The sequence below is a fragment of the Pholis gunnellus genome, assembly GCF_910591455.1.
Source record: "Pholis gunnellus genome assembly, chromosome: 13".
Taxonomy (NCBI): domain Eukaryota; kingdom Metazoa; phylum Chordata; class Actinopteri; order Perciformes; family Pholidae; genus Pholis; species Pholis gunnellus.
Window position 1 is genome coordinate 15,984,908 of NC_136540.1, and position 27,048 is coordinate 16,011,955.

The following is a 27,048-nucleotide window of genomic DNA, read 5'->3' on the forward strand; positions in this document are numbered from 1 at the left end:
ATGGCAGCTCTCGCCAGCTCTCTCATTAGACAGAAACGGGCGGTCAAGGAGGACCCAACCAACCGACCGGTAGTCAACAAGCGCAAGCCCTGTCCTAAGAGCAACAAGTCCTTGTGCCAGAAACAGATCCTGGTCCTGATCTCCAAAGTACGACTATGCGGGGGTCGAAAAGCTCGAAATGAGAAAAGACCAGGTGAGTCACTGCTATCGTTTTCATCTGTGTCTGCTGTGCCAGACAGCTTTTCCATATCATTCAGTTTTCAATACCTGTGCATATGAAACTGTAGATCGACATTGTATCAAAATACTTTTCCATTAGAAACAAGGAAACACACAGTACTACAGCCAGTATTTATAGATAAACAATCATTTTACCATAGACTCACAGAAGTTATCAACTTAATATCTGTTGTCGTCATATATCATAGAACCGAAAAGTTTCACAATAGCAGTTATTTTTTTGGGTAGCCACCTCCTGCAGCGGCACCTGTTTGATACACTGACCAATGGTAGCTGCTGCACTCAGCTCGGCAGAGTACAAATAAAACAAGTCAGTGAATAAATGCAAAACCCAGCTGAAATGACTTTCCATACACCGAATGGAGCTTTTGCTTTCCCAAACACAGAATTATGCAGAGACTTCCAGGAACAATAATATGTGAAATTGGCTAAAACCATCCTTACAGTTTAGTCTGAGTACTCTCTTGTTTTATGTGCATCTGCAGATTGAGGAATTCAAGGCAAATTCATATGCACACATTTCAGCAACCGATCACCACGTACACATGATTGCATGTATCCCTCAACACAGAGATGTTAGGAAATGTTAACAGATGTGCACGCACACAACTCCTGCCATACTGACTAGTTGAAGTAGAAGTTACTATTTCTGTTTTGAATGTATTAACTGAATGTATGCACCATCCAGTAAGTAACACACACACAAGCACCACAGATGTGGCTGGAAGAGGAAAATCCATTGGTCGATTGATTAAGAATATTGATTAAGACATGCCATAAATCAATGCATGTTGTTTGGATGAATCAACTACTAAGTATTGTTTGGTTATTTGTGTGACTATATGTACAATTTGTGCATTTAAAAATAAATAAATGAAAGAGCAACCTCCTATGGACTGGGATGCACATCACCTTCATGTATGCAAACCCTTCAAAGTTAAATCTAGAGTAGTGTGTAACTCTGTCAGGTTCTCTGATGTACTTTCTCTTTGAAAGCAGAACTTCAACAGAGAATCATGTGATGTGTTGCCAACTTCACCTTCTCTCTTGTCAATGAAAAGGAAAAGTGTGCCACAACACAAATTAGCACAATTAAAAGTTTAAAATCCCCTTGATATTGTGCTTGTGGGTGCAGTGTGTTGTTGTATTCTTGTTACATATTACTATTCATACATGATTGAATGTCTAGCAATGTATAACGTTTAATGGAAAGTAAACATTTTTGTTATGTTTGTTAATTAATTTGTAACCCCCTGTGTATTCCTTTCCATGCTAACTTTTTCCCCCTAAATTCACTTTTGCATTAATTCAGGCGAGAGAGCGAGAGTAAAGTGATTTCTTCATTTGAATGTGCAGTGTTCTTGAGACCTCTGGTGTGACTGGTAGGCTGCTGAATTATTTATTTTCTAACTGAGAAATGTTTTGCCTTTTTTCATGCACAATTAGTATATGCTTAAGTTAAATTATGCACATTAAAGAAATGTCGCTGAACAAACATCCTTCATAAAGATGCCACATACTTTCATGGCTGATTGAGGAAGAAACTGCCCCCCCCCCCCCCCCCCCCACCCCGGAGCTAAAGACTGCATCGAAGCAGACTGAACGTGAGAATGATGAACGATGAGCAGAGCTTTGTGCTTGATGACATGAAAGTCCTCATTTCATTCTGCACCACCATGTTCACATATGTCTGCTATGCTTCAAACAGCATTGTAATGCAAACACTTTGATGTCCACCGTATGGCGAAAGGAATGATGTACTGTGGATAACATAGCGTGCAGTATTTATTGTGAGCATTGTGGAAAGCTTCACCTGAAATTTGTCTGAAGATGAACTAAGTTTTGCTTATTTAGTGGCATTTGTGGTATAGTTAGGTAATAGACGCGTGAAAAAGTCTTGTTGGTGGCTCAACACCTCTAATACTTTGCAAATGTGACATAACAACGATAACATCTTGTAATATAACAGCTTTATAGCAGGAACGGTTGTTTTGCATCTGTTCTGTGGAGCCTGGACAATCCTTTGTTTATGAAACTGGATTTAAGGTGTTGACATAATAATACAAGATGTTCAACTGGTGTTGTGGTGTCAAATGAGCCGATTGTGGACATGAATGAAAAGGCTCTACGCTCACATGAAGTCACAGTTACTATATTATGAAATCATTATCAGTTCCTGCCAGCTTAAGGAGTTTATTTACATTTTTTAAACTAAAATGTGTGTTTGTTTTTCTGTATGAAATGCTAAATGCTAATGCTAGCATGGCAAGGTGCTCACAAAGACAATGTTAATATACTGTTGTTTAACAGGCATAATGTTTACCATGTTCACCGTCCCACTCTAGCACGTTAGCATTAAAAACATTTGCTAATCGAGGCTGTACTTTTTGCACAATGGATGGGAATGTCAATCATTTAGCAGGTCATGAACTAAAGTATTGGACAAATTGAAACTTTAAACTCATGATGGCGCGAGAGGAACACCAAAGTTATTAAAATGGATCTTCTGAGCAGCATGGATATTCTGTCAAATCTCAAGCCAATAGTTGTCCCAAAATTTCACTAAAATCAAAAAAATGTTGGTGGTGGTGGTGGTAGTGATGAGGTCAGTGTCACCAAAGTCATTAGGATTCATCCTCTGGGTACCATGAATGTACGTAATTGGTTACGGTCAGACTTGCTCCAAATATACTAACCTAATAGACCTGTAGATGTACCGTTACTGGGGCCTCACCGGCAAAGAAGGTAATACCTGCTACAATTTAAACAGTTAATGAGTGTTACTCTTCTTGTTTCAAATTGAGAGGAAAGAAAAATCTGCCTCGACCCTTTTAGAGTACTGCCTGACAGACATTGGGACTTTACATACTTTTAAAAGTTTTGTGGGTCTGAAAAAGGCTTTGAGATTAGAAATAATTCGTCCACATTTATGCCTCAAGCGCATAACTTTTGTAACAAGTGCACATAATAGTTTGTCATTTGCACACAGCTTGTTAATACCTTGTTACCAGGAAATACATTTACACATTTTCTCCATCACAGGATTCTAGATTCTCCCCCAGCTTTTTTGATTTTTTTTAAACAGGAGAAGTTCGTCTCAGCTGTCATATTAGCATCACACCAGCACACATAAGCTATATTTTCTACTGCCATAAAGCAATGGGCTAATGAAATGATAGGGACGGACACAAACCCTGCGGCTTATACATGTGGTTAGCACAAAGCTCACATTGGATGAGATCCATGACAAACCACCTGCCTCTCCCCTCTTATTCATCTTCCTCCTCTATAGGTGTCCTGTACTGTCCCTTACTATACAAGTAACCCCTTCAAGGTCTGGCCTCACCAATGAAAAAACTCTCCCCGTCAGTGATCTGCACTGCTGCCCTCTTTTCAGATCAATTCAGCTCATTAATGTATAGCAATTAATCAATGATCACCCACTTAGCTCGTTCAAGGTGGAATCTGACTTGAAAAGGGAGGGATATCGAGCTGCATGCTCCTGTGAATCACCTTTAGTACCTTTCTCTAAGTTAGATCAAATGAGCAACCGTGTGCGTGGAAATGATATGCAGACATTTAAATTAGAGATGCACCGACTGCAATTTTCTTTGTCGATTCTGATTTCCGATTTTCCAAAGTCTGACTCAATATTCCAATTTTTGTAAGAACTACAATTGACAGCAAGGCTCCAGATTAGCTTTTTTTCACCACTGTCCCGAAAAATAATTTCAAACGTCCCAAAGTAAACCATAACAAATTCCCTTTACTTTGTTATTATCTATAATGGTTATTTGCATAAAACACAATTCAAATTGTAATCATATTTCAATGTTAACCTCAACGTAACTAACTCTAATTGTGTATTATAAGATGCTTAGAGACGGAAGTTAAACAGGTCATAATTCTGTCTCTAATGTCTATTTTGTATTGCTGCGAAAACTTCTCCTTCAAACAACTGCGTTCAAGTTTCTCGCCAAAAACTACATTTTCCAAGATTACATTTGAACACGTCATAGCATCGTTATTTACCTTCGCTCAATGGCCATTTTTACTGAGTAGAGCTTGAACGCATCATAATGCAAGTCAATGCAACCTCCGTTAGCTGTCCAAATGGTTTAAGGTTGTTCCTTCACAGCTTATTTTGGACTTTGTTGTTTTGTGACAAATTGCGAGCTTTATCCCTTTTCACTCACGCTGAAGAAAAAGAGCGGGAATATGAGTCTAATCTGCTGAAAATCTGCTGCCTATCGATCGGTGCATCTGTAATTTAAATCTAAAATTAGCCAGATGTGTGCCACAAAGAAAGAATCGGTAGACTTTGGTAGAAGGGATTAGTCACTAGACGTAACAGTATTACCACAGAAATACAAACACGCATTAAAAATAGCAGCACTATCAGCTGAGTCGTTAGAAACAAATGCATGCCAATATAGTGCCGACCTAGACATCTTGTAGCATCGTGTGGACTTGTTTGGCTTGGAGGTGCACTGTAGTATGTTGTAGTGTAAGCATCAGAGGGGCCAGTCGACGGTTGGAGCACAAATAGGGCCCGGCTGGCAAGCAACAGACTGGGTTACAAGGAGAGATCCAGCAGAGGATAGCATTAAACTGACCCCAAGACACCGGGACCGCAAACTCGCTTACTCAACAACACCTGATCAGACAATGCAGTGTTAGGTAGCTTCTCATCAGAACTTTACTGACTGTGACAGGGGTCAGAGAGAGAGAGAGAGAGAGAGAGAGAGACAGAGAGGGGGGCTGAGACAGAGAGGGAGGGCGAGTGTGCGGAGGTAAACAGAGGTTTCAAGAGAAAAGTATTACTGATGTCAGAGAAAAACTATATCAAAAGGTGCTGGTGGGTGGCAATGATGGAGGTGGACGCGGATAAAGAGGTAATCAAAAGTACAGGAAGAGAGGTAGAGAGAGAGAGAGCAGTGGAGATTAAAGGGGAAAGAATTGCTGTGAATCAGGCTCCCGTCGAGGCAGCATGTAGAAAACATGAGATGGGAAGCCACGGGGAAGGATATGAACTGTCACTTTAGGACAGCTTCCCTCACACATGAAGTACGTGTTCAATAATCTGTCAATAAAGTAGGTTGTTTCTTCTCTTTATTGGAAGTTGCAGTGTTTCAGTTGGTTACATTTGGGTGGGTGGGTTGGTGGAGAACCCCGTCTCCTGTAAATTACGTTTATATGCTATACTTGTAATTCCAGATACGTTTTGAGTTTTTTCTCATACCAAACGTATGCCGTAGGGAAGTAACCATGTGGTTAGATTAAACGCCCCTTAAAACATATGTATATAGTTAAAATCCTCTCATTTATACAAGCTATTGTCAATAAGTTTTGTATTGTACATTCACAGGTATTGTATAGTTTTTATGTACATTATCTTTGTCATTGTCATTTTGCTAAGTTGCTGTAATGGTACAATATACTGCTGGGAATAATGAAGACACACTTTCTCAATTTGGGTTATTTCATATAACACATACATTTATTAAAATCAGATGACAGCAGGCCACTGTCTATGAAACCTGATACACCACTCACTCACACAAAACACAATGTTTCCTTCAACAAATCCCTTTGTACCAAAACATAACCATACAAAAAATAAAAACATTTTCACTGAACATTTTGAAGATACTTTCATGGTAGCTATGTTCATTAATAACATATGGTTGTATATGGGTGTAATGCCAGCTTCATGCTACAATTATTATAGCCGAAAATGTCACAGCAAATGTTATTATCATAATAATCCCTAAAATTATACCGGCACATCTATGTTCTGAATTTACCAACTAAACAGAGAAGAAGTGCCATGACACTGCTTAGGGCGGACGACATCCAGCCCAAATTAAATGTTGAGAGAAGAAACAACAGCTTTCTGTCTGTCTGTATCGAGACGAGACAAATAAAAGATTAGTGGGTGATTGCTGTTGAGGCCATCCAATTTCTGGGGATTTTCAGCTTTCAACGAACTTGCTTCATCAGAGGGAACCTAAATACAGTATCTGGTACTAATGGCGTCAATTGGAGGGAATGGGGAGGCAGCTGTTGCATGTAGGTGATTTGGTTAATCCCTTAAACTTTCTCCAAGACGCCCACTTCAGATTAAACCACAATGAAACAACACATTTATGAGCTCTAATCTTTTAGTTTGTCCTATATAAAGCTCAATCCATTAGAGATTAAGGGATTTATTTATGTATTTCTTTTAATTTTGAAGGTTTATCTAACTTTATGTCTCTGGGTTGCAGATGTCCTTTAGACTCTCAGCAAATATAGTCAATGGACATGAAGGGATCAGGGGGACCAGTGACTTTTTCTATGAGTATGGTTGCAGTTAGAGTTTAGAGTTGGCTTGTGAAAAGATATTGGGCTGCAGAGAGGCTGTTGACAATGGCCTTAAGTCTTATTCAAAGTGAAGAGGCGGACAGATGTGTGTACAAAGAACACTCTTTTGTTTCCTCGTCCTGAGAATACCACCTTAACCTCCCACACGTACCTGCTAAATTCAATCTGTGGGTGCTTTGATTAAAGCTGACAAGGACAGATTGAATTTACCTCTAACAAGAGAAAGACAGTGAGGATGGAGGACACCTATAGAGGTAATGATGAGAAGACAAGGAGAAGTAGAGAGGATGTGAGAGGAGGAGGGGCATGGCGGGGAGATGTACTGCAGGAGAAACAGGAAGTCCTCTGGTAAAATACGCGTCTGTGTCTACACGCGATAGTATTAACCCATTTAATCCCACGTTTTTCCCAGACAGGAAAATAACCAAATCATGTGTCATTAGTAACTCTAATAGTAACTCTAATGTTCGGTCACAATTGTGACTGGTGGGATAATGTGAAGACATTTACTGACCGAATTAACATATCTTTAATTCTTATTCATTCTGATACAACCCAGCCCAATTATTAACAGATTTAAAACACTGTTACAAGCACAAATACATATAAACATATATGTACATATATATATTCGGGCCAGTGTCAGTTTATACATTAGAGAACTTAACCCTTAACCTGGGGCTTCCCTTAACCGCAACTTGTAAGAACCTGCAAGGTCTAGTTTCTGCCTCATTGTGCACTTGTTTAACAACTTGGATATTTGTCATTGAAAACGTACGGCAACACGGGGACAAACATCTTTTGTAATGCATCGTCGTAGGCGAGTGTGGCAAGTGCAACTCAGTTGTGTTGTTGTACAAGAACGGAAAAAAAATTATTTTACATTTACTTGGGATGACCTTTAGGAGAGCCCCACTCGCAGTAAGAGGTGGACAGAATGGAGCAAAGAAGAGTACTCAAGACTGACCAGCTTCAACACCGCTGACCGACTCCCCAGTGCCCGGTGCATCCCTCAGCTGCCCCGAATGAAGCACCTGCAGCTGCCGGCTGTGCGCTCTCTCTCTACTCCATACCATCAAAAAAAAAACATCCAGCTGCTAAATTTACTCCTGAATCAGAATACTGAATAATCTGGTGGAGAACAGCACCTTCAATTCTGAGCGCTCTAAAATGTAGACCGATGTAGCCATTTGGTTGTGCTGCCCAAATAAGAAGTGTAAAAATATAGATTACTACTCCTGTAAACCTGCTGTGTTTGATGAAGTGTGTAGTTTGTGCTTTGCTCCCTGGCCTGCATGTTTGCGTATGTGTACTGTAAATTCATTTCTTCAAGCCTACTTATGCGCCCGCTTCTTTGTGCAGCTGTACGTTTGGATGCCAGTGTGTGAGTATTGAAACTGTGTCAGCTAAACTCAGAGAGACCGTTTTGCTGAAATCCAATGGATTCCCTCCTCCCATGAAGAGCTGCAATGCAGAGTCTCCACTCATGGTTTTCTTCTTCTTCTTCTTCTGCGTGGGAAAAGCGCACCGTGTAAGGACTATTTCAAAGTGTTTCAGCGAGCAAATCAATGCAAGTTCACATTCTGAACGCTTTGTTGTCATTCACTGTGCTGTTTAGCTCGGCGGTTTGTTTACTTGCGTGATCACCACACGATCTGACAGAGGTCTGGACCCCTGTGGGAGTGCAGAGGAATGTTTGTGTTTGTTCTGCATATATTAAAGTGTTATTTGTGTCCTTGCCGGCGGGTCCGTAGGGAAAAGGACAGGTAGGTGGGTGGGTGGGGGGGGGGGGGGCTTTGGGGAGCTGTTAGGCTCAGCGGTCTTGCGAGGCGAGTAAGCGGGAGATTTTTAACCTGAAGAAATCAAATGTGGTGCTTTAATGTTATTGATGAGGCTGCAGTATACGCACCGCATCGCGATGAACCAGGCCTGCGCTGAGCATCTTGTCAAGTGTCACTGACATGTACCTGTCATAATGCTAATGAAGCACATATGTGAACATTGAACGCGCCGGGGGAAACGGTGCGAGTCCTATTTGCCTCTGCTCGTGTTTGACACGCTCCTGTCAGCACCATTAATAAGCGGCAATAACTCCGTCTTACTTGTGTGAACTGCTGCCATTGTCACGTGAAATGATTTATGGAGCCTCAAATTCATATTCAGAAGGCCATTGTTGGAGCTGCAGGTGATGTGATACACCTCATTCATTCCTAGTCCTTCTTTAACCTCGCCCTCGTCCGGCTATCCCTCTTCTTGCTCCTCTACAGCATCCTCTCTCAACCCGTCTTCCCCTATATCTGCTCTCCCTGCTCCTCACGTCTGCTTGTCGCAATCTTTGTACCCATCACTGCCCTTTTCCGTCGCCCTTGCTCCCATCCTTCCTTCTTTTATTTTGGGGAAAACGTAGAGCATCCCTCGGTCTTGCCTCCGTGTTGTTAGCTTTCGCGACTTCCTCTCTCCCTTGCTCCTCTCCCTCTCTCCCCCCCTCTATCTTCCCACAAGGTTGATAATTACAGTACTAGCAAGCACTGTAGCTCATGGCCCAGTTTAGAAAAGGGAAGAGGAAAAAAAAGGAGGAACCTTGTTCTCCTTTTATTAGAAGAAGAAGAGACAGACTCCCTCTTTAACTCATACATGCAGTACACATGCAGGTGCATGCATGCAGACGCACATGTACTGCATCCATACATACACAAAGAGTGAGAGGTATAGCGAGAGCAGCTGCAATTTAGAGAGCTTGATGAGAAGGGAGGGTAGAGTCAGGGAGTCCTGAAAATACAAGCCAAGGAAAACCCCTGTTGTTTGGTTTCGGTCAGAGCAGAAGAAGAAATGCCCTTGGCTGCTCAGTCATGCAGGCCCCCAGTAATTACCTCCAACCTTATCAAGAGGAGCTCGGCTACAGGGAGATCATCAAGCGACACACTGAGGTCAAATCGAGCTAGATAAATACATTAGTGTAATGATAACCAACACCGAGCCATACACTACTCTGATTAGCGATAAACCTCAACCACTGCTTCTTTCTCGGAGCAATTACATCGCGGCGAAGGGTTTAAGTGTCCTTGATGGCAGCCGTGATGCATGAAGTGATTACCTTGGGTTCTTATGTGCATTGACCTCATTTATACAGACACACACATAATTGCTGTGCGAATGGTTGCACTGTAACACCAGGCTCCAGTCTCCCCCAGGTGATTTTCAAAATGATTATCAGTGCTGAATGTAAAGTGATGAGGGGGCATCCCTGTTGTCGGCCGGTTACTGCTGGGATTGGAGGAAAACCCAATTTAATAAACAAAATGCTCTTATGGCTGTAATCTCTTTTGCTTTTCTAAACTTGGAGCGCGTACTTCATCATTCGTTAACCTCTGCATGAAAGTTGCAAATCAAATATTCCTCCCAAACACAACAAAGCAACAAGGAAATGTCTCCGTCAACTGGGAATTCCATCATACTTATGCATAAACTATGCGAAGTTCAATTAAAAGGTGTATGTACGGTAAAGCTTTTGCTAACAAATGAAAACAAAATGCCAAAGTAAGCAATTGCTTGTCACTTTAAGAGTTACATAGAATTAAATTACCTTGGTTAAACCTCCCGCAAAGATGGTCAAACGGACATGAGCAGACGGGGAAACTTTTGGATCTTTATTCACCTGCACCGGCGTTCTCCTCGCGGCAAACACACATTCTCAAAGCTCCTCGAAGCCGTCCATTATCTCATCCCGTCCTCATCCGTGTAGTTAGAAAACACTGATTGTGCACAGAGAGCGAACAACCTGCTGCACAAAAGGGCCGTCTGTGCGATGACGTGACGTCACGCTGGCGGTGCAGACACTCGCGACCCTTTGACCTTCGGTGCTCGTACAGTATCTTTTAAAGTCACATCCCTTAAGGCTCTCCCTCGACACACTTGCTCTTCCGCTTGTCAACTGCTCGTCATATTTTGTGCGGAGAGGTCACTTGGAAATGGGCCTGCTGATGAGTCAACGTGTTGTCGAGTGCGCTGACAGCATCTGCGTGCTGATGTACACAAACAGACAGGGAGCCCTCTTTGACCCACACTCCACTGACCTGGATTCGTGAATGTTTTCCTGTCACTCAAGCCCACACGTGTCCCAGGAGTGATGAATGTCGTCGCACACCTCCTCTCCGCGGGAAATGCCCAGGACAGTCGAGGCTGCAGGTCGTGTTTCTGGCATAGCTGGTGAAAAGTTCTGCGAGGCAGATGTCTGTGTGCTCACCCTGAAAGATAATGCACAGCCCCTGCTGTTCTTTTAACTACAGAGCAGGGCTGCACCTCACAGTGGATGACTCACACCACACCATATAGGACACATGTGGTAAAATGAATGATTATGAGGGGTCTCAATTGGCTGCGGTATAGTCGTGATCAAAATGTTTTACTTTGCTCACGGGAGAAAACTCAGCACGCGGTGGGAATCTAGGCCTGTTCATCTGTGTTGAAGATAAACATCCGTTCCTCCACCTGGAAAACAATCATTTTAATGACAATATCAACCCACTCTCTTTCTGATGATGAGTCCTTCGATGCATTTTCTACATTTTCCAAAACAGAAAAAGGGCCGCTGTGAACCATGGCTTGATTTTCAAGGGGACTCGATTCTGACGTTGTTGTCTCATATGAATGTCAAATTACCAGGACTCTTCTGAATTGTTAAGCATTTAATATAAAAGGCACACACTGTTTTACACTGTAGTTAATACCATTAAAATCTGATTGATAAATCGTTTTTAATCATAATTTCAAGATAAACCTGAAGGGTCATCAAATGATTAATTAGTTACGAAAGATGACAAAAACAAAGTTCTGTCACATAAATTAGTATTTGTCTTGTGAACTTTTCTTTAATCTTTGATTTTTTTATAAAATATTGGAGAGTTTTACCTCTTTGTGCGTTAAACTGGTATTTAAATAGAACTGCTAACATCTGATAGACATCTGGAAAGTGACAATGAGCCTCAACTGATTTAATTTTCAACAAGGTGTTATATTTTAAAAGCCCAATACGTTTTTTATGTAAAATATTTATCTAGTAAAAGCAACTACTAACTACAGCTGTCAGATAAATGCAGCACAGAAAATAGTTACATATTTCTCTCTGAAATGTAGTGGGTTAGAAGAAGGAAACAAGAGTACATCTACTTACTCACAGCACTGTGAGATGCTTCACGCAAACATTAGATTTGTTTGGGTTATGGTTTTATCATAGTATGCCCTAACACACGCAAATCACTACATATGACCTTTGAGTCAGCAGCTCTCCGGGTTATCATCTTCTCCGTTTACCCCTGCGGAGCAGAGACCACATGAGCCCGCTACGCATCCCCGTGATACAAACGCAGGCTTTTTGCTCATGTAAACAAGTCTGCGTGCTTTTGTTAATCCAACCAGAGGTAGACTGCTTTCACAGTGTGTCACTATCTGTCAGAGTATTTTCTCAAAGGATTATGAAGGGGGAGGGAGCTGGCTTGCCTAGTAATGTGGGCTCACTGTTATTTTAATGTTTAAAGGGGAACTCCACTGATTTTACACGTGAACTTGAGTTTAGTCATCAGGAGGAGTTTTCACACTGCCTGTGAAAACACTTTCTGAAGTTTAACAAAAAATAAAAATGGTTGGACTTGATACTGCGAATTGGAGTTGTGGGGTTCGGAAGAAGTGCACATTTAGGGGACAGGGAAGGTATAATAAAAAAGGCTATCCAGTTGCATTATAGTAAATGTAGCATATAATGTCCTTGGTGCTTCAGCCATACTAGGGATTAAACGTCAGACATTTCTCGGCTTTTGCTTTTTCGATTTTGACCAGTGCTCTCTCTCTCTTGTACCCCTTTAATGTATCCCCTGCAGCAGATTGAAAGGCACAAAAAAAGCTATGTTCCAGTTCATTGCAGTTCATGAAGACATCATAAAAGACTTACTATTCAAGTATGAAACATTCCACCTGTAAAATAAAGAGAATATCAAAGTACACACAGACTGTACTGAGTCTCTGGTTTACAGAATGGATGTGCATTTCCCAACCTTTAACTTCTTCAAGAGACTGATCTGATTTTGGCAGATGTGTGTTTGTGTTCTGTGTCACGTCCTCTATTTTACTTTTTGATGAAAGGGGCGTGTTGCTTTGGTGACAATGTGACATGTTCGTCGAGGCCTTGATGTATTCGCTCCTAATGCCAACGAACTGCAACATTTACAGCAGAATAAGTGTGTGTCTGTTTGTGTTTGTGTGAGGTAGTGTGTGAGTGTGTGTGTGTGTGTGTGTGTGTGTGTGTAGGTGTGTGTGTGCGTGTGTGTGTGTGCATATTATGCAGACTCGGATGCTGTGAGGACAGTGACAGGGGAGCAGTTGGCAGAATACTCATGGGGCTGTAGTGCATCTTTGCTATTTGATGACACCGAGTCAAGTCAGTGTTATGATTATGCACAGTTTTGTTCATTTGCATGTTGTTAAAAGCCTGCACTCAACTATTGGAGCCAAATGAGAGCTTCAGAATTTCACAGTAGATGCCAGCCTACGTGGAAAGAAAAGCAAAGAGGAACTTAGCACAAAAATCCACTACCTGTTTTCAGCAGCCCACTGCTCCCTATAAGGGATGGGTTAAATGCAGAGGGCAATTTTCGTGTATGTGTAAAAATGTATATGACAATAAAAAGATCTTATCTTATCTTATCTGTAAACTACCTGTAGTCACTTTAACACACTATCTATTGATCCTGGACCCATTTTATTGTGTTCATTGCAGGAAAAGTAATTAATCCACAAATTTTGTCTTAGACCCCAAAACTCTGTACAGAATCTATGACGTACCCTGGGACACTCTGCCCCCAAACTACGAGACGACGTCCCGTTCACCCCACACAAGCCACCCTGTTTAATGCCTCCGTATAACAACTGATGTTCACACTGAATTCATAATCCCACGGTAACTCACGTTTAAACAGGCTGCTCATGTTTCTCTCAAACAACACCAAGCGTCTTGCTTACTGGCTGAAACTGAAAGTAGTAACAGTGACGTCAGTGCACACCTTCGCTGACGGCCAAGACTTTGATTCAGAACTGTTTAAACTGTTAGCGTGACATTAGCTTGGAGTGGCTTCATCAGATGCAGCAGAGGTGGAGAGTGACAGAATAAGGGATATGAATCCGTGGCAGAGATGGTGTAAATTTGACACTGTAAAATACTTTCTTACAAGAAGTAGCCCATGTAGTATTTTTACTACAGTAGTATTTCTACAACTGCTACTCTCAGTTGGAAACTGTCAGTCTTTCATGCGCCAGACCGTCAACAATGCTGACGGGCATTGGCTGTAGTTTTATGTCTTTTCCTCCTGTGGACCTGGCTTCCTTTCTAAACCAAAATCTAGAATGATTTGTTGATGTCACACAGTAGAGGGCCTGAGATGGAATCATTAGTTTTTTAAGTAATCTAAGTAATTAAAGTTAAGAAAGTTAAGATTATACAAACTATTGTGTTTGTGTTTGTTGATCGTAGTAAAACAGAATACAACTGTTCTGTCCATCTACAGTAACACACCACACTAAAGGACATTACAACTTTCTATAACCTTATTGACCTGTACCTTCCAGTTCTAAATGTCCACAACAACAACAACAACAAAAACAACAACAACATCACTTTGTCTCAGTAGCAAAACATGAGTTCACTTTCCTTTATGTCCAAATAACCACAATGATATATTGAAGGCACACCGACTTCTCGAGTACAACGGTTAATATAACATGATTTTAGGCCTCGGTAGTCTAAAGTTGCAATATTTGTATGGTAATAAGGTGGCAAGACCAAGAGGTGCTTTATCATCTCGGAATCCTCCAATACAACACAGACTTTTATAGTTTTTGCTGGGGAGCTTTCATTACACTGGATCAGAATATATTGTGCGTCGGGATGAGGATTTTGAAGTTAGAGCCAGCTCTGCTAAGTGAAACATTAGTTTTAGTGCCCCTGACGCCAAGTATTGGAGTTTTGATTGCAGCCATATTGCACAAGCTGTCTATTGAAGTTGTGCCTAAATGTGTTATTTTTCTCACACACATACAGCCGTCACTCTTGATGAAATGACAGTGTCATCTCATTCACTCTGTTCCCCTGCCATCCCTCTGCTCACTTCTCTCCTCCCTGATCTTGCCGTCTCCCTCTCTCTTTCTCGCCCTCTCATCTCCCAGTTTCACATCTGTGGGGACAAGTAACGAACGGCGTCCCCTGCTCTGATTGGACGACGTGTGATGTTATTAGGTGGGATGAAAGCATACATAGCTCAAAGGACAATGGAATGGAAAAATGGAATAAAGACGAAGAAGAAAGTGCATGAGTAGGAGATACTGAAATGTTTTGACAAGCAGCTTTGAAAGAGAGAGAGAGAGAGAGAGAGAGAGAGAGAGAGAGAGAGAGAGAGAGAGAGAGAGGGTGGGAGAGCGCTGCAGATGCTTGCATGTAACAATGGGAGTAGGTCACACTTTCACTGATGCCTCAACCCTGGCACACTTCCTCTGGGACGTAGTCTTACAGATCTCCTCCCTGCATCCTCTGCCACTCTTTTGCTTCCTGTGCCAGTCCGAGAAGACGGGCAGATTGCGCAGTGCCCCAGGCCCCTTTCCTGGGGAATGTGTGTGAGGACATGGCCGAGGTTTAGCAGTAGGGGAAGCTCCCAGATGGCCCTAAATCCCCCAGAGGCTCTGTCAGCAACGGCTCCTTCAGTCACGTTTCAATCTCCATTTTGTTTAAGGCTGCATCGAAGGAGACTGGTCAGTTCACTGACTGAGCTTTCATCTAAGTCAGGGGACCTACGGGGTTCTCCTTGCAGTTGGAGTAGCCTGGCCGAGGCGGAGAGGTGCTGCGCTCAGGAGACAACTTAGATTTCCTCAACGCAGAGAGAGTGCTTCGCGTAATTGAGGGTGGCTCTAGTGTTGTCTGAGAGCTGCTGGAAAGATTCTGTCTGTTTCTTAAATGAACGCAAAGTAGGCTGCGGGGACTCCACTAATGAAACATTCCATCTTTCTATCGCCCTCCGTCCTCTCCTCCACCTCCCAGCCCCTTTGATTATATATATTTTATTTAGTGGGAGACCGACCAAGTCTCTCACTGGACTTCATCCTCTGATGACCCCAGCTCTTCCTCAGAATGCCACTGGTGGCAAGTTATAGCTTATGTTATACATGCATTTTATTCATAAGTTGAATTACAACATTGTATGTTAGGCATTCCCAGTATTAGGTGAATAAGACCAAAAATGTACCTTGGGCAATTCACTAAACTAAGACATTGTTGTTGAATACTAAAAGCCTAAACTCTCCATTTTTTATTTTTTACATGTTCTATCCTCTAGAGAAAAATCTCTAACAAGAATTATACAATATAAATAGCTGTATTCTTTTCTTTTGTAGAACTGTGAAGTGTTTTAATGTTGGACAAGTATTCCTCTGTTATGTTAATGACATCAGAGATCAATCATAACCTGCTCTGCCAGGCATCTTCCCTCCTGGTGAAACTCCCTAAAGGCGTTACATTGATGCTCAATAAGCCTTTCATGGGTCTTTATTTCTTAAATGCTTTTGTTATTCATATACTGGAAATGAAGGAGGAGAATGGTGTTACATAAACCCATACTGACACTGTATGAGATCACACGTCTTGTATGTAACGTTTCAAGTTTTTTGACACTGGTTGATGGTGTGATACGAGCAGAACGGCATGCTAGCGCCTCTGCAAGGCTGCATTCAGTATAGCGTCGGGATGCTAACATGCTCACAATGACAATGCTAGCATGCTGATGTGTGGCGGGTATAATGTTTATACATTATCACCATCACTCAACAACAATTGAGGAGAATGTCATCAATTCTGTAGCTGTATTGGGAACATTTGAATTCTGACGTTGATTACGGCACGAGACAAAAAGACAGCGGATCACCAAATGTATGAGGATTTATCCTCTGGAGACTATGAATGTCTGTACAAAATGTCAATGCAATCCATCCAATGATCCAAAGTTTTAGATATTAAACATTACCACGTTCTAACTTCAGATATTGCACAAAGTAAAACTCCTCTGAGCTTGGTGAAATATTTGACAAACCCTTTCCTTTTCCAGGTTCTTTCTGCTCTCAACCTCTAGCGGTGGCACCAGTCTAATATAATGTTGTTTTCCTGTGCTCCCTTGCAGAGCCACAGCTGAAAGGCATTGTTACTCGGCTATACAGCCAACATGGATACTACCTGCAGATGCAGCCTGATGGCACCATGGACAGCACGAGGGATGAAAGCAGCTCATTTTGTGAGTGTGTTTCCGTCTATAGCCAACATGTCTTTGCATGTGGCCATGTTGCCTAATGACAGACAATTTATTCACAGAGGTATTGGATAGATTGCATGCAACCCCTGCAGTTTTAACCATCATATAGCTCATATATGGAACAGCACCATGACCCCATCGGGAGCCAAATCTCAAACTTTGGCAAAGTTAATGCTGTACTCTACAAACTGTGCTACAGGTCCCTGTGGCTGAAGAGTCAAAGCAAAGTTAGGATGTTGTCAGCTCATGTCTAAATTTGTTCCAATTTGTACTGTTATTTTAGTCTTTTAATGGGAGGGAACATCCCGTCAAACTGCCAAACTTTGTTAAGTTAATGGGCCCTTGCTCATATGCAGAAATGCTTGACATATGTGCTCGTCCTTACAGGCCATCTACACTGGGTTTCAAATCACAGAGAGCGATTGGATTTGAAACGTTGAAGTTTATAAATCACAAAAGCTGCTACCTGAGTGCTTCCAAGTGACATACTGCCACCATTGAGATGATGTGAATGTTCATCCTGACCTTTTGCAATCTAATTGTGGCTTTCAGATCAGAAACTATGCGGTGTTCTCTTCCTAGCACCAGGTCTTTGTATATGTCTATTTGACCTTCCAGACTCAGACATGGGCCCTTTTTCAGACCGTAATTTGAATAGGGCAGATCGAAAATTCTATTTATTGAACAACATAAATCATTTATTGATGAGTTGTCTCTTTTATTGTAGCAGGTTCACAGTAGTTTAATCAACCCATATACTGTATATCTACCTATCCTCTGCTCTAAGCTCCATTTGTCGAGGCAGTGTAAAGCATGGTGAAGGTGATGTAGTGTTGTGTTGGCATAAACATAAACTCTGAGGAGTCACAGTATTTGGGCTTAAGAGAGATATATCATCAGCAGTGAGAGTGCAACCATTCAGCCATACAATAAAGACAGAAAAGCAAACTCTGTTGCTATACAGTACTACAGTTTGATTTTCTCTGTCTTTGTCGTGCTCTGTCTCTCCCACTTTATTCCCCAATTCAGCACAGTTCAACTTAATTCCAGTGGGACTGCGGATTGTTGCAATACAGGGGGCAAAGACAGGATTATACCTCGCCATGAACAGTGAGGGATACCTCTATACCTCGGTAAGTACGTCCCTACGGATTAAGATTGCTCTGGTTTTAGCTAGTAATGAGTGGATGAACGGAGAGACAAAAAATGGAGAAAAGTGATGAAATGAAGCAAATGGGGGCTGCATTTAACAACAGCAAAACAATATCAAAACACCCGCTTACAAACTCTCACACAACTCTTGCAGTATAATCCAAGTCAAATTAATCTAGCTGTAAGCTCAGGACTTCCCAAACACATGCATCCTCACTAAAACTCACCTACTATCTGAAACACTTCAGATTCGTCCAGACTTGCACGGATGGTTAGCGTGCCTGCACAAGCGTTAGACTGTTTGTATGGAAAAAATTTTAACTTTATAGATAAAACAGCATTTTACCAGTTTGTGATGCATGTATACAGTATGTGTGCTTTACACATAGTTGTGTGTGCATGTTTAAGTGTGCATGAATGTATGAAAGATAATTCTTTTCCAGTTTTTGTGTGCATTTTCAATTAGCGGATATCAAGTGGAAACACTTAAAATTGAAAAATAAATCTTGAAATAAATATTGCCTAAAAGTTTTTACACTTGGGAAAGTTGGTGTATCAATAAAAAAACAAAATACAACAAAGTGCAATGGAAACAGATTTACCGAATAAATGAAGACGTACATAAAGCATGACGTCAACAACAGCCTCTGCTTCTTTTCTCAAAATTTGGTTAAAATCTGCAATACATTTGGATGGAAACCTGGCTATAGAGAGACGGCGAGTGAAAGCCTGTGTGATACGCCTTGAGAGTTCTTTACATTAATATTCCAATTATTTTCAGAAAGACATGGAGGGAGAAATGGACTGTGGGTGTAAAACTGTTGGATAATCTGGGGTCTCTTGAGTACACAAATTATTTACAGATTTAGGGTCCAAGTATGTTACGTTTATTTTGTTTTTGTTGTTTGGATCAGTACTTTTGCACCTGTTGAATCTCAAAAAACTGTCAGAGGGGTATCCGTCAATCAGCCATCAGGGCTTCATACAGTATAAGGCTTACTGGCTTTTTAAGTGGCAAATTGGTGTATTCAGTTTACTTACTACCAGACAAAATCTACAACTTGCAATCGAGAGACATGTTATTATATTAGCAGAAGGCATTGTCTTCATTTTCAGCCAGTTTCAGGAGTAAGCTGCAAGCTGTAATTCTGGTGAAAACCCTTGTGTACTCACTGGACAGTGCTAATCCCAGCATGCTCTCTGATCAGTGCTTTGGACAGCGCTGGAGCCAGCTTTAGGGCACACAGTCTGATCAGCACCTTGGACAGCGCTTGCAACGTGGCTTTTAATAAGTTTAGCGAGATAAAATGGCCCAAACCATTAAGATCATGTATAACCATTAAATCGTTTAGCAGGGAAGCGTAGAAGCCCATCTCTGCAACTAGTGCAGCTGCTTACTCTGATCAGCACCCTGGACAGTGCTCATAACACTGCTTACATCCCCATGACAAACATAGTTCATCACACAAAGCTGTTACGGGAAACTTACGATTCACTTATCGTCTATCCAGTTCTGTATAAGCTAACAGCGCAATAGCAATCGAGTAATACACATGTTGCTATAAATCACACTGACCAGGCTCAGAACGCAGTCTACCTTTACACCCCAAAAAAGAATGGGGCCAGAGTACCTACAGTAAAATAAGTTGGATTGTGTGAAATATTTAGAAAATTCTACCCGTACATACTTTACATGAATACAAATGAAATATCAGAGGATGATACAAGAGCACGCTATTGTTGCAGAGTTCAGTGGAGGTGTGACAATAAATGCCAGTGCCCCTGTATAAATATGTGCTCTTTAGAGGTCATCTCTGTGTTGGTTCCAGCAGAGCCCCTGATTAATGCATTAGACTTTTGGTGCCCTGCCTCTGTGAGCAGAGCGGAGAAGGGATTTCCTCAGCGCCAGTCGATAGCTGCACTGCATCCCACACTGACCTCTCTCAGAGAAATTCCTCTCTCCTAAACACACACGTACAGTTACATTGTCGGTGTAAGTGCAGCGCAGCAGAGCAGCTGTCTTCTTGTGTAACATCAAGCGCGTTTGATTTTATGACCGCATATTGCTCCCTATAGTGTGTCTGATGTGCTAATTTGCTGCTGCAGGAGGGAGTGCAGGTGGCATGATATGGCCCTTTTATACATATCGGTGTTCATATTTGCTTTTACATTTAAAGGCGTGCAAAGAGTGTGCGTGACGCAGACGTGGAATGTTGTCATTTCCGATAAATAAGTTCATCACTGTCACTCACGAGGTGACTGACAGTGTGACGAGTCGCTTCCTTGCAGCTATTTTCTCGTGTTCTTGCATAAACTGCCACTTCTGCATGCTTAATGGTGGCAATTATGTTTCTTTCCACTGAATAACTCACAGGTTTTCCTTGAATCCCTCTCACATGTCCCCTGCACACACACACACACACATACATAGTGTCCAGGTTGCGGAGCCAGGCTCTATAACAAGCAGACCAAGTCCACTGCTGCCTTGTCTTACACATACATCGCAACCTCATTACCTGTAGGTGACAACAGGAAATGGCTGATCCTGATATAAAAATAGAGCTTGGCTCATTCGTGCCCCATTCTATAATTTATGTGTTCTGGAAAACTCCTCATAGACAGAAAGAGAGAAAGAGAGAGAGAGAGAGAGAGAGAGAGAGAGAGAGAGAGAGAGAGAGAGAGAGAGAGAGCGAGAGAGAGTGAGAGAGAGAGAGAGAGAGAGAGAGAGAGAGAGAGAAAAGGGCTTGTGTTGAAGGAGGCTGTCTCACAGAAGCAGTTTTTGTGCCAATCAGGATTTAGAAATGGGCTTTGCTTGTTATTGTAAATATTTGGTTCCTTCATGCAGGTGTTTGTGCACATTTTACATTTTAAATGTCAGGAACTGAAGATGGAATTTAGCTAGTTGCTACAGCACATCTCATTTCCTTGAGTGAGATTGTTGTGTTTTTGTACCTGGTCTATGACAAATGCAATAACCTAAAATAAACTAAGTGACACACATGACAAAAATATTTCTTGCAATCTGTATCAGACTGTACAATATCAATTTTGAGGCACGTCAGATTGGACAATAAATGCCAAAAATGAGATGTCCCTCATCCAGACATATTTTAAAGTATCAGCTAAAATGGAGCCGATTCAACTTCAATCTTTTTATTTTACTGTATTGATCTTTTGTTTACCTCGCCCGCTTAGTGTTGCAGTGCTGCTCTCCTTTATTATATCAAAGCAAAATTGAGTGTGTGAAAAAATATTTGGGAGCACCTGTGGGTTTAGACAGAGAGGTTGGAAGAAAATACACAGATTCGCTTAACTCAAGGTGCTAAGGAATCTTTAATCTCTCCTCCCTCTTCCTCATTAGCGCAGAGCAGCGTACAAAACATTCAGGTATGGAGCTCCTCTCTGTTTTTAAAGGGTGCTGTCTGTCGCTTTTATTCGTTAAAATGATAGCAGGCTAACTTATGTTAATTCTGTGAGTAACCTGGTGGCAGGGCAAACTTCTCTGCTGTCTGGTAAAAGCGCTCTCTGCAGCCGCTGAACAATCAGAACTGGACGACGTCTTCTCTGATCACATCGTGTCAAATTCAGGAGTCGCGTTCTCCCAGTTAAACTCACTTATATCAGATCAGCAATTTAAACGTATGACAGCTTTGAACCGGGACCATCAGTGTATAGATCAAGTAGCTTGTGAAAAATGAGGCGTGTCACATTTTAGCGGGCTCCAGCTGTTATTCCAGTGAGTCAGATGCATATTTTAATCAACACATAAGTATCAGATCAGACTCTGATCAGGATCAGGGCCAAAACAACTTGATTGGGACATCCCTGCCAAGAATACATGGAAATAAAAGCAATGGATGGTTTTTATAAGGTTTTAGCAGCGGTCACATTGTGAAAATGTGGTCACAGGGAGCTCTAAATTCGTCGTTGTGGCCGTTTTGTATTGATCAAAGATTTCACCACGTTCTTTCTCACAGTTGTCAGCTCTCACCTGGGAGCACCCAATCACACACTTCATACGGTCCTTTGATGCATTAAAGAGACACTTAAAGGACAACTGCATGATAAACTCTACTTAGGATCCGCATTGGCCTGTTATAGTGTGTGTGTGTGTGTGTGTGTGTGTGTGTGTGTGTGTGTGTGTGTGTGTGTGTGTGTGTGTGTGTGTGTGTGTGTGCGATAGGGAGTGTGAGAAAGACAGGCAGATAGACAAAGGAGAGGAATAAAGGAAGAGAGAGCGTGAGACCTATTGATGAAAAGCTATAGGCGCTGTGTCCTTTCTATTCTTTTCATGGGAGGATTACATTGAGATGCAGGACAACACCAGCAGGGAGAGATAGCATCGCTTTTATCACGGGACAGGATGAAATGTGGACATTAGAAAAAGTAGCGGGGAGTATAATTGGCCAGAGCAAGAGAAAGCAGATGAAGTGCAGAAATGCAACAATAGGGGCAAAACATTTCGCCCAGGCAGCCAATTAAGAGCTTAGTGAAAGCAAACAAAACAACTCTTTCTGATTGGCTCTTGGCATTCCTCGTAAAGGGGCTCTCCTTCCAAAACTCGAACGTAGTTCTTGTGTTTTGATGACCACCATTTCTTTGTGTCCCATCTTACCCAGGAAATTCAAAGCAGGGTGATAAAGGCGGCTGCCGGTGACCTCTGTCACTGAGGGTCGAAGAGGGAAAGTCAGCCAAAATTCCTCTCTCAGCTACATCATATTGACAGGCGCCTTTCATCTGTCAGTCAACGCTGCAGAGGCATGAGTCCCTGCACATTATTATCCACTCTGCACTCGCCACGTGGGCCTCAATGGGCGATCATGAAGCATTACATACGGACGCTGCGTGTGTTTTGCTAGACAGTAGTCTCATCCTCTTTAAACCCCTCTTAGTAAGCGCGTCTATGCCCTATTGACTTATGTAACGTGGTGTGTCGGGAGTGCAGCTACATCTGGTGTGACAACAACATCAGCAACATGCCCCTGCTGGTGGCGTTCTGCATTGCATACACTCAATCACACACACACACACACACACACACACATACACACACACACACACACACACACACACGTGGATTAGGTGCACGTGGATTGTTGTGAATGAGCTTTACATTTCACGTTGTCATGTGAGTGGGTCGCTGCAGAAGTAATGCAGTTCTGTGGAAAAACTGTGGGATTACTGCAGCCGGGCAGATTTCACAGCTTCCTGTAGATTACCGTGAGAGCTGATGGGACAGTCAATAGATAGATAGAATAGAAGCCTGTATGACACTGTGACCCCTGCTGTCTAAATAGGGGACTGCACATCAGAAATGCTAAAACATGTTTTTGAAATCCAGAAGTAGACTTACAATTTTCAGAGGCATTAGTTTTTATTTACTGCTTGTGCATGCGCAATGAAATGAGAGGATTCAAGGATCCTCTATCTTTTTAGTCACAACTTTCCTGTTCTTTTATCCTAATTGAATGCAGGGAAAGACGTCAGTCGGATTGAAGGAAATCTGCCCATTGAGTTTTTATTATAAGTACTTCACTGTACCTATTTGGTGGTAAGTGCAATCCCAGTGTATGATGGCATGGAGAGTTAGGCTTCCTGAAGCAGGTAGAGTAGATGTAATCAGACACGAGGAATGAGGAAGGAGGTGGTGTGTGTGGGTGGAGGGTCGGGACGCTGCTCTGCATCATAAAAAGGTTCTTCCCATCTTGGGGATTCTCAGCACGGATGCTACATATTACCTTTCCTCGTCTCCTTTCATTTAAATTCAATTTTGGGCTTGAGACACGCGGCATGAAAGCTACCTAAGTCTCTCAATGTGTCGCGGTAGACGCAAAAGGTTTTTATGTCATTTCTAGCCCGAGCACCCCACCATTAAGATGGAAATATTCCCCACATCACTCTTAAACACGTGCAGCCCTCAACACATCCCCAACAATGATTCATTTGCGCAGGTAAATGTGTTGGTTTGAGTGATATCTCCAGTCGGTAACCCCCGGGTGGTCTCTGTAGTTCTGCTGAGCTCTGGAGGTTGCCTCAAGGTGAGCTTCAGAGATGGGGGAAGTCACAGCGACACATTTGTATCAGTCAGGGACAGGTATATTGGCCCTTGTGTAAAGGTCTGCCTTTGTATTTTCAGGACAATTTTTCTTCTTGTCTGCTCTCTCAGTGTATATATTTTTTCACCAGACCTCTGGAGACTACTTGACTGAAATACAGAGGATGTGGGTTCTATCATTAGGCTAATTTAAGTTGATTTAATTTAGGTAATTATAGGGTGACTTGGGAGAGGGGTTATCACTGGAGTCATCCCGGAGGTTGAGCTGAAGGGTATTTCGTTTGGAGTGATGGGTTCTCTTTTCAGAGGGACATTCAGTGTCACACCATGATACGCTAAAGCCCTTGTCAGCCCAGCTTCGGTCCTGGGGGAGATGCAAAGAAGCAGGTCTCGCTCCTCTTAATCTCCTCTATTACCCAGCAACCCCTCTGTCCTCTCCGAACTTCTGCTCTCTTTTCCTGTCTCCCCTACCTTTCCCCTTCTGTCTCACGCACTTCCCACCCTTCTTGCTCTCTGGCCTGATTAATAATGAATGAAGCAGATCATCTATCGATCCCATCCTCTTTGTGTTAGCACAGCAGAAGATATCAAACCTGTCAGAGGATCTTAAAATAGCTCTGCGATGTGGGAGAGTCTGTTGAGTTAAGGGTATAGGGGCTTGTTTTTTATTTTTTATTTTATTTTAATGGTGGGAGGACAGCAGGAGTGGACGGAGATAGGGCACAATGTCCTGATTTGCCTTCTCAGCTAAAGGATGACGCCTCTGTGTGAAGGAGAAAGGTGATGACCTGTGATAAGTGTGAAACTGGAGGTCTCTTATACCTTCTCAATCTACTTTTGGCTCGTTGTTAAAGCACGTATATGCCAAGTCGTGATCCGTTGGCCCTTTTCTGTCATCCCGAGTCTCGCAGAAATTCTCCACTCAGCCATTTCTGCTCTCACTTAATCAATCCAGCAGATTGACTTTGCTCTCTGACAGGGGAAGGACCCTGTCAAGACCCTGGTGGAGACTAAGAGAGATGTATACCTGTCTCTATTGGTTAATATCACCAGTCAACATTATGCAGGGTTCAGTAGTCCTTATGTTGAGGATGGAGAGGGATGGCACGTGCTGCTGGAACATGACCATTTACAACGACCGGCTCTACTGTTGGATTTGATCCAAGTTTTGCTAATTTGATTTTGTAATGTCCATTCAGATTCAGCAGTCTCGGACAATTGACAGCACAAATGGATGATTCTCTTTCGGAGGAATGAAGGGAGATTAATCTCACTATTGTCTCTACATACCAAGAGTCTGGAAAACACCCTGCTAGTCCAGTGCTTCTCAATCTTTTTGTTTTGTGACCCCATAAAATTAAGCGGTGTTATGACCCCTAATTGATTTATGTCTATCAGTAGTGCGCAGTTCATTCTGATGAAGAACCTTTCTTTTAAGCAATATGGTAAATAAATATGGTCCTTTAATTAGTGTTGAAACGATTAGTCGAATAATCAACAACTTCAACAACTTCATGTAATAAATTGGCTACATTTAAGTAAGTCATTTTTTTAAAAGTAAAAATGGAAAAATTCACTCACTAATATCTAAGTGGTTTTGTTATTCCTCTAAAATAGCAAATTGAATATATTTGAGTTTTGCTTCAATATTTGGACCAAATAAGCAAACTGAATATGTCATAGAGGCTTCTGCTGCTTATTTTTTAAATTGATTAGTCGAGAAATGAAGATGACAATTATCATTACTTGCAACCAGACTTCTAGTATAAGTTGGGCCGCTTAGAGCGTGTTTCCTTTTCTATCCCCTTCTAAACTTCACATTATATAATTTGAATAATTGTTGGAGCTACTTGTTCGTCACCGAAGCGTAACGCCCACCCTATCAGTTCCAACTCAACAAGCGCTGCTTGCTCCTAGCCGCTGGCTCGGCCGTCGCCATGTGGAGGCAAGTTAGTCTTCTAAACTTGGGACGCCTCTGAAGCAGTCATTGCAGGTTGATGTCAGAATTACTCATTCACATGTGCAGTATGTAATGTGTGTGTGTGTGTATAGACTGACTTAATTTTGGTGTGTCAGTGCTTTTGATCTTCTCTGCTCTTTTCCTTTGGGAACGTGATATGTTTAGCAGAGAGTGCTATTTCTACATGTATAGAAGGTATCCTTGTCTTGCTGTTCCCAGAGGACCGGGATGTTCATGCTTTCAAAGAAACAAGAAGTCCAGATATAATTCTATCCATCTTTCCCCCTCAGGAAACAGTCACCTAGTTGATGTATTTCACTTCTTGTATACATGTTGTTGTTTTTTCAAATGAGTGCTCACATGCATTGGAGTTCATGTTCAAAGACTCAGAAAAGATGTTTTACAGTTTACATTCTTTTTCTTCTCTTTCTATATTTGCTAATACCAATGCACCTCTCACCCACTTTCCCCTATTTCCATATTTCATTTCAGGAGCACTTCACTCCGGAGTGTAAGTTCAAGGAGAGTGTGTTTGAGAACTACTACGTTACATACTCCTCCATGCTCTATCGCCAGACCCAGTCTGGCCGCTCCTGGTATATCGGTATCAACCGTGATGGCCAGGTCATGAAGGGCAACCGGGTAAAGAAGACCAAAGGAGCAGCACACTTCCTGCCTAAAGTGATAGAGGGTTTGTGTCCTTTGTGACACTTAAGAACAATCTAAACCAGCTTCTTACTTAATAATCACCTCCTTTATTATTAACCAACAGCTTCTATCTTTGTCTCACAGTTGCGATGTATAAGGAGCCATCGCTACACGAGCTTGCTGCTGCTGCCACCGAACCGGTGAGTCCTCCTCGGAAGACGGTGAAGACGTCAGATTCGCCGTCCCAGAAGAACGGACGGAAAGAAGCTCCCAAGGCTGATGCGTCATAG

At 42.1% G+C, this 27,048-nt stretch overlaps 1 protein-coding gene across 1 annotated transcript; it reads left to right on the top strand.

The window, feature by feature from the left end:
- fgf11b (fibroblast growth factor 11b) lies at positions 1-27,048 on the top strand (the record flags this gene model as incomplete). Its single annotated transcript, XM_079172293.1, has 5 exons — positions 1-193; positions 16,815-16,925; positions 17,973-18,076; positions 26,603-26,801; positions 26,903-27,048. 5 exons carry the CDS (start codon positions 1-3, stop codon positions 27,046-27,048), a joined length of 753 nt encoding a protein of 250 aa, XP_079028419.1.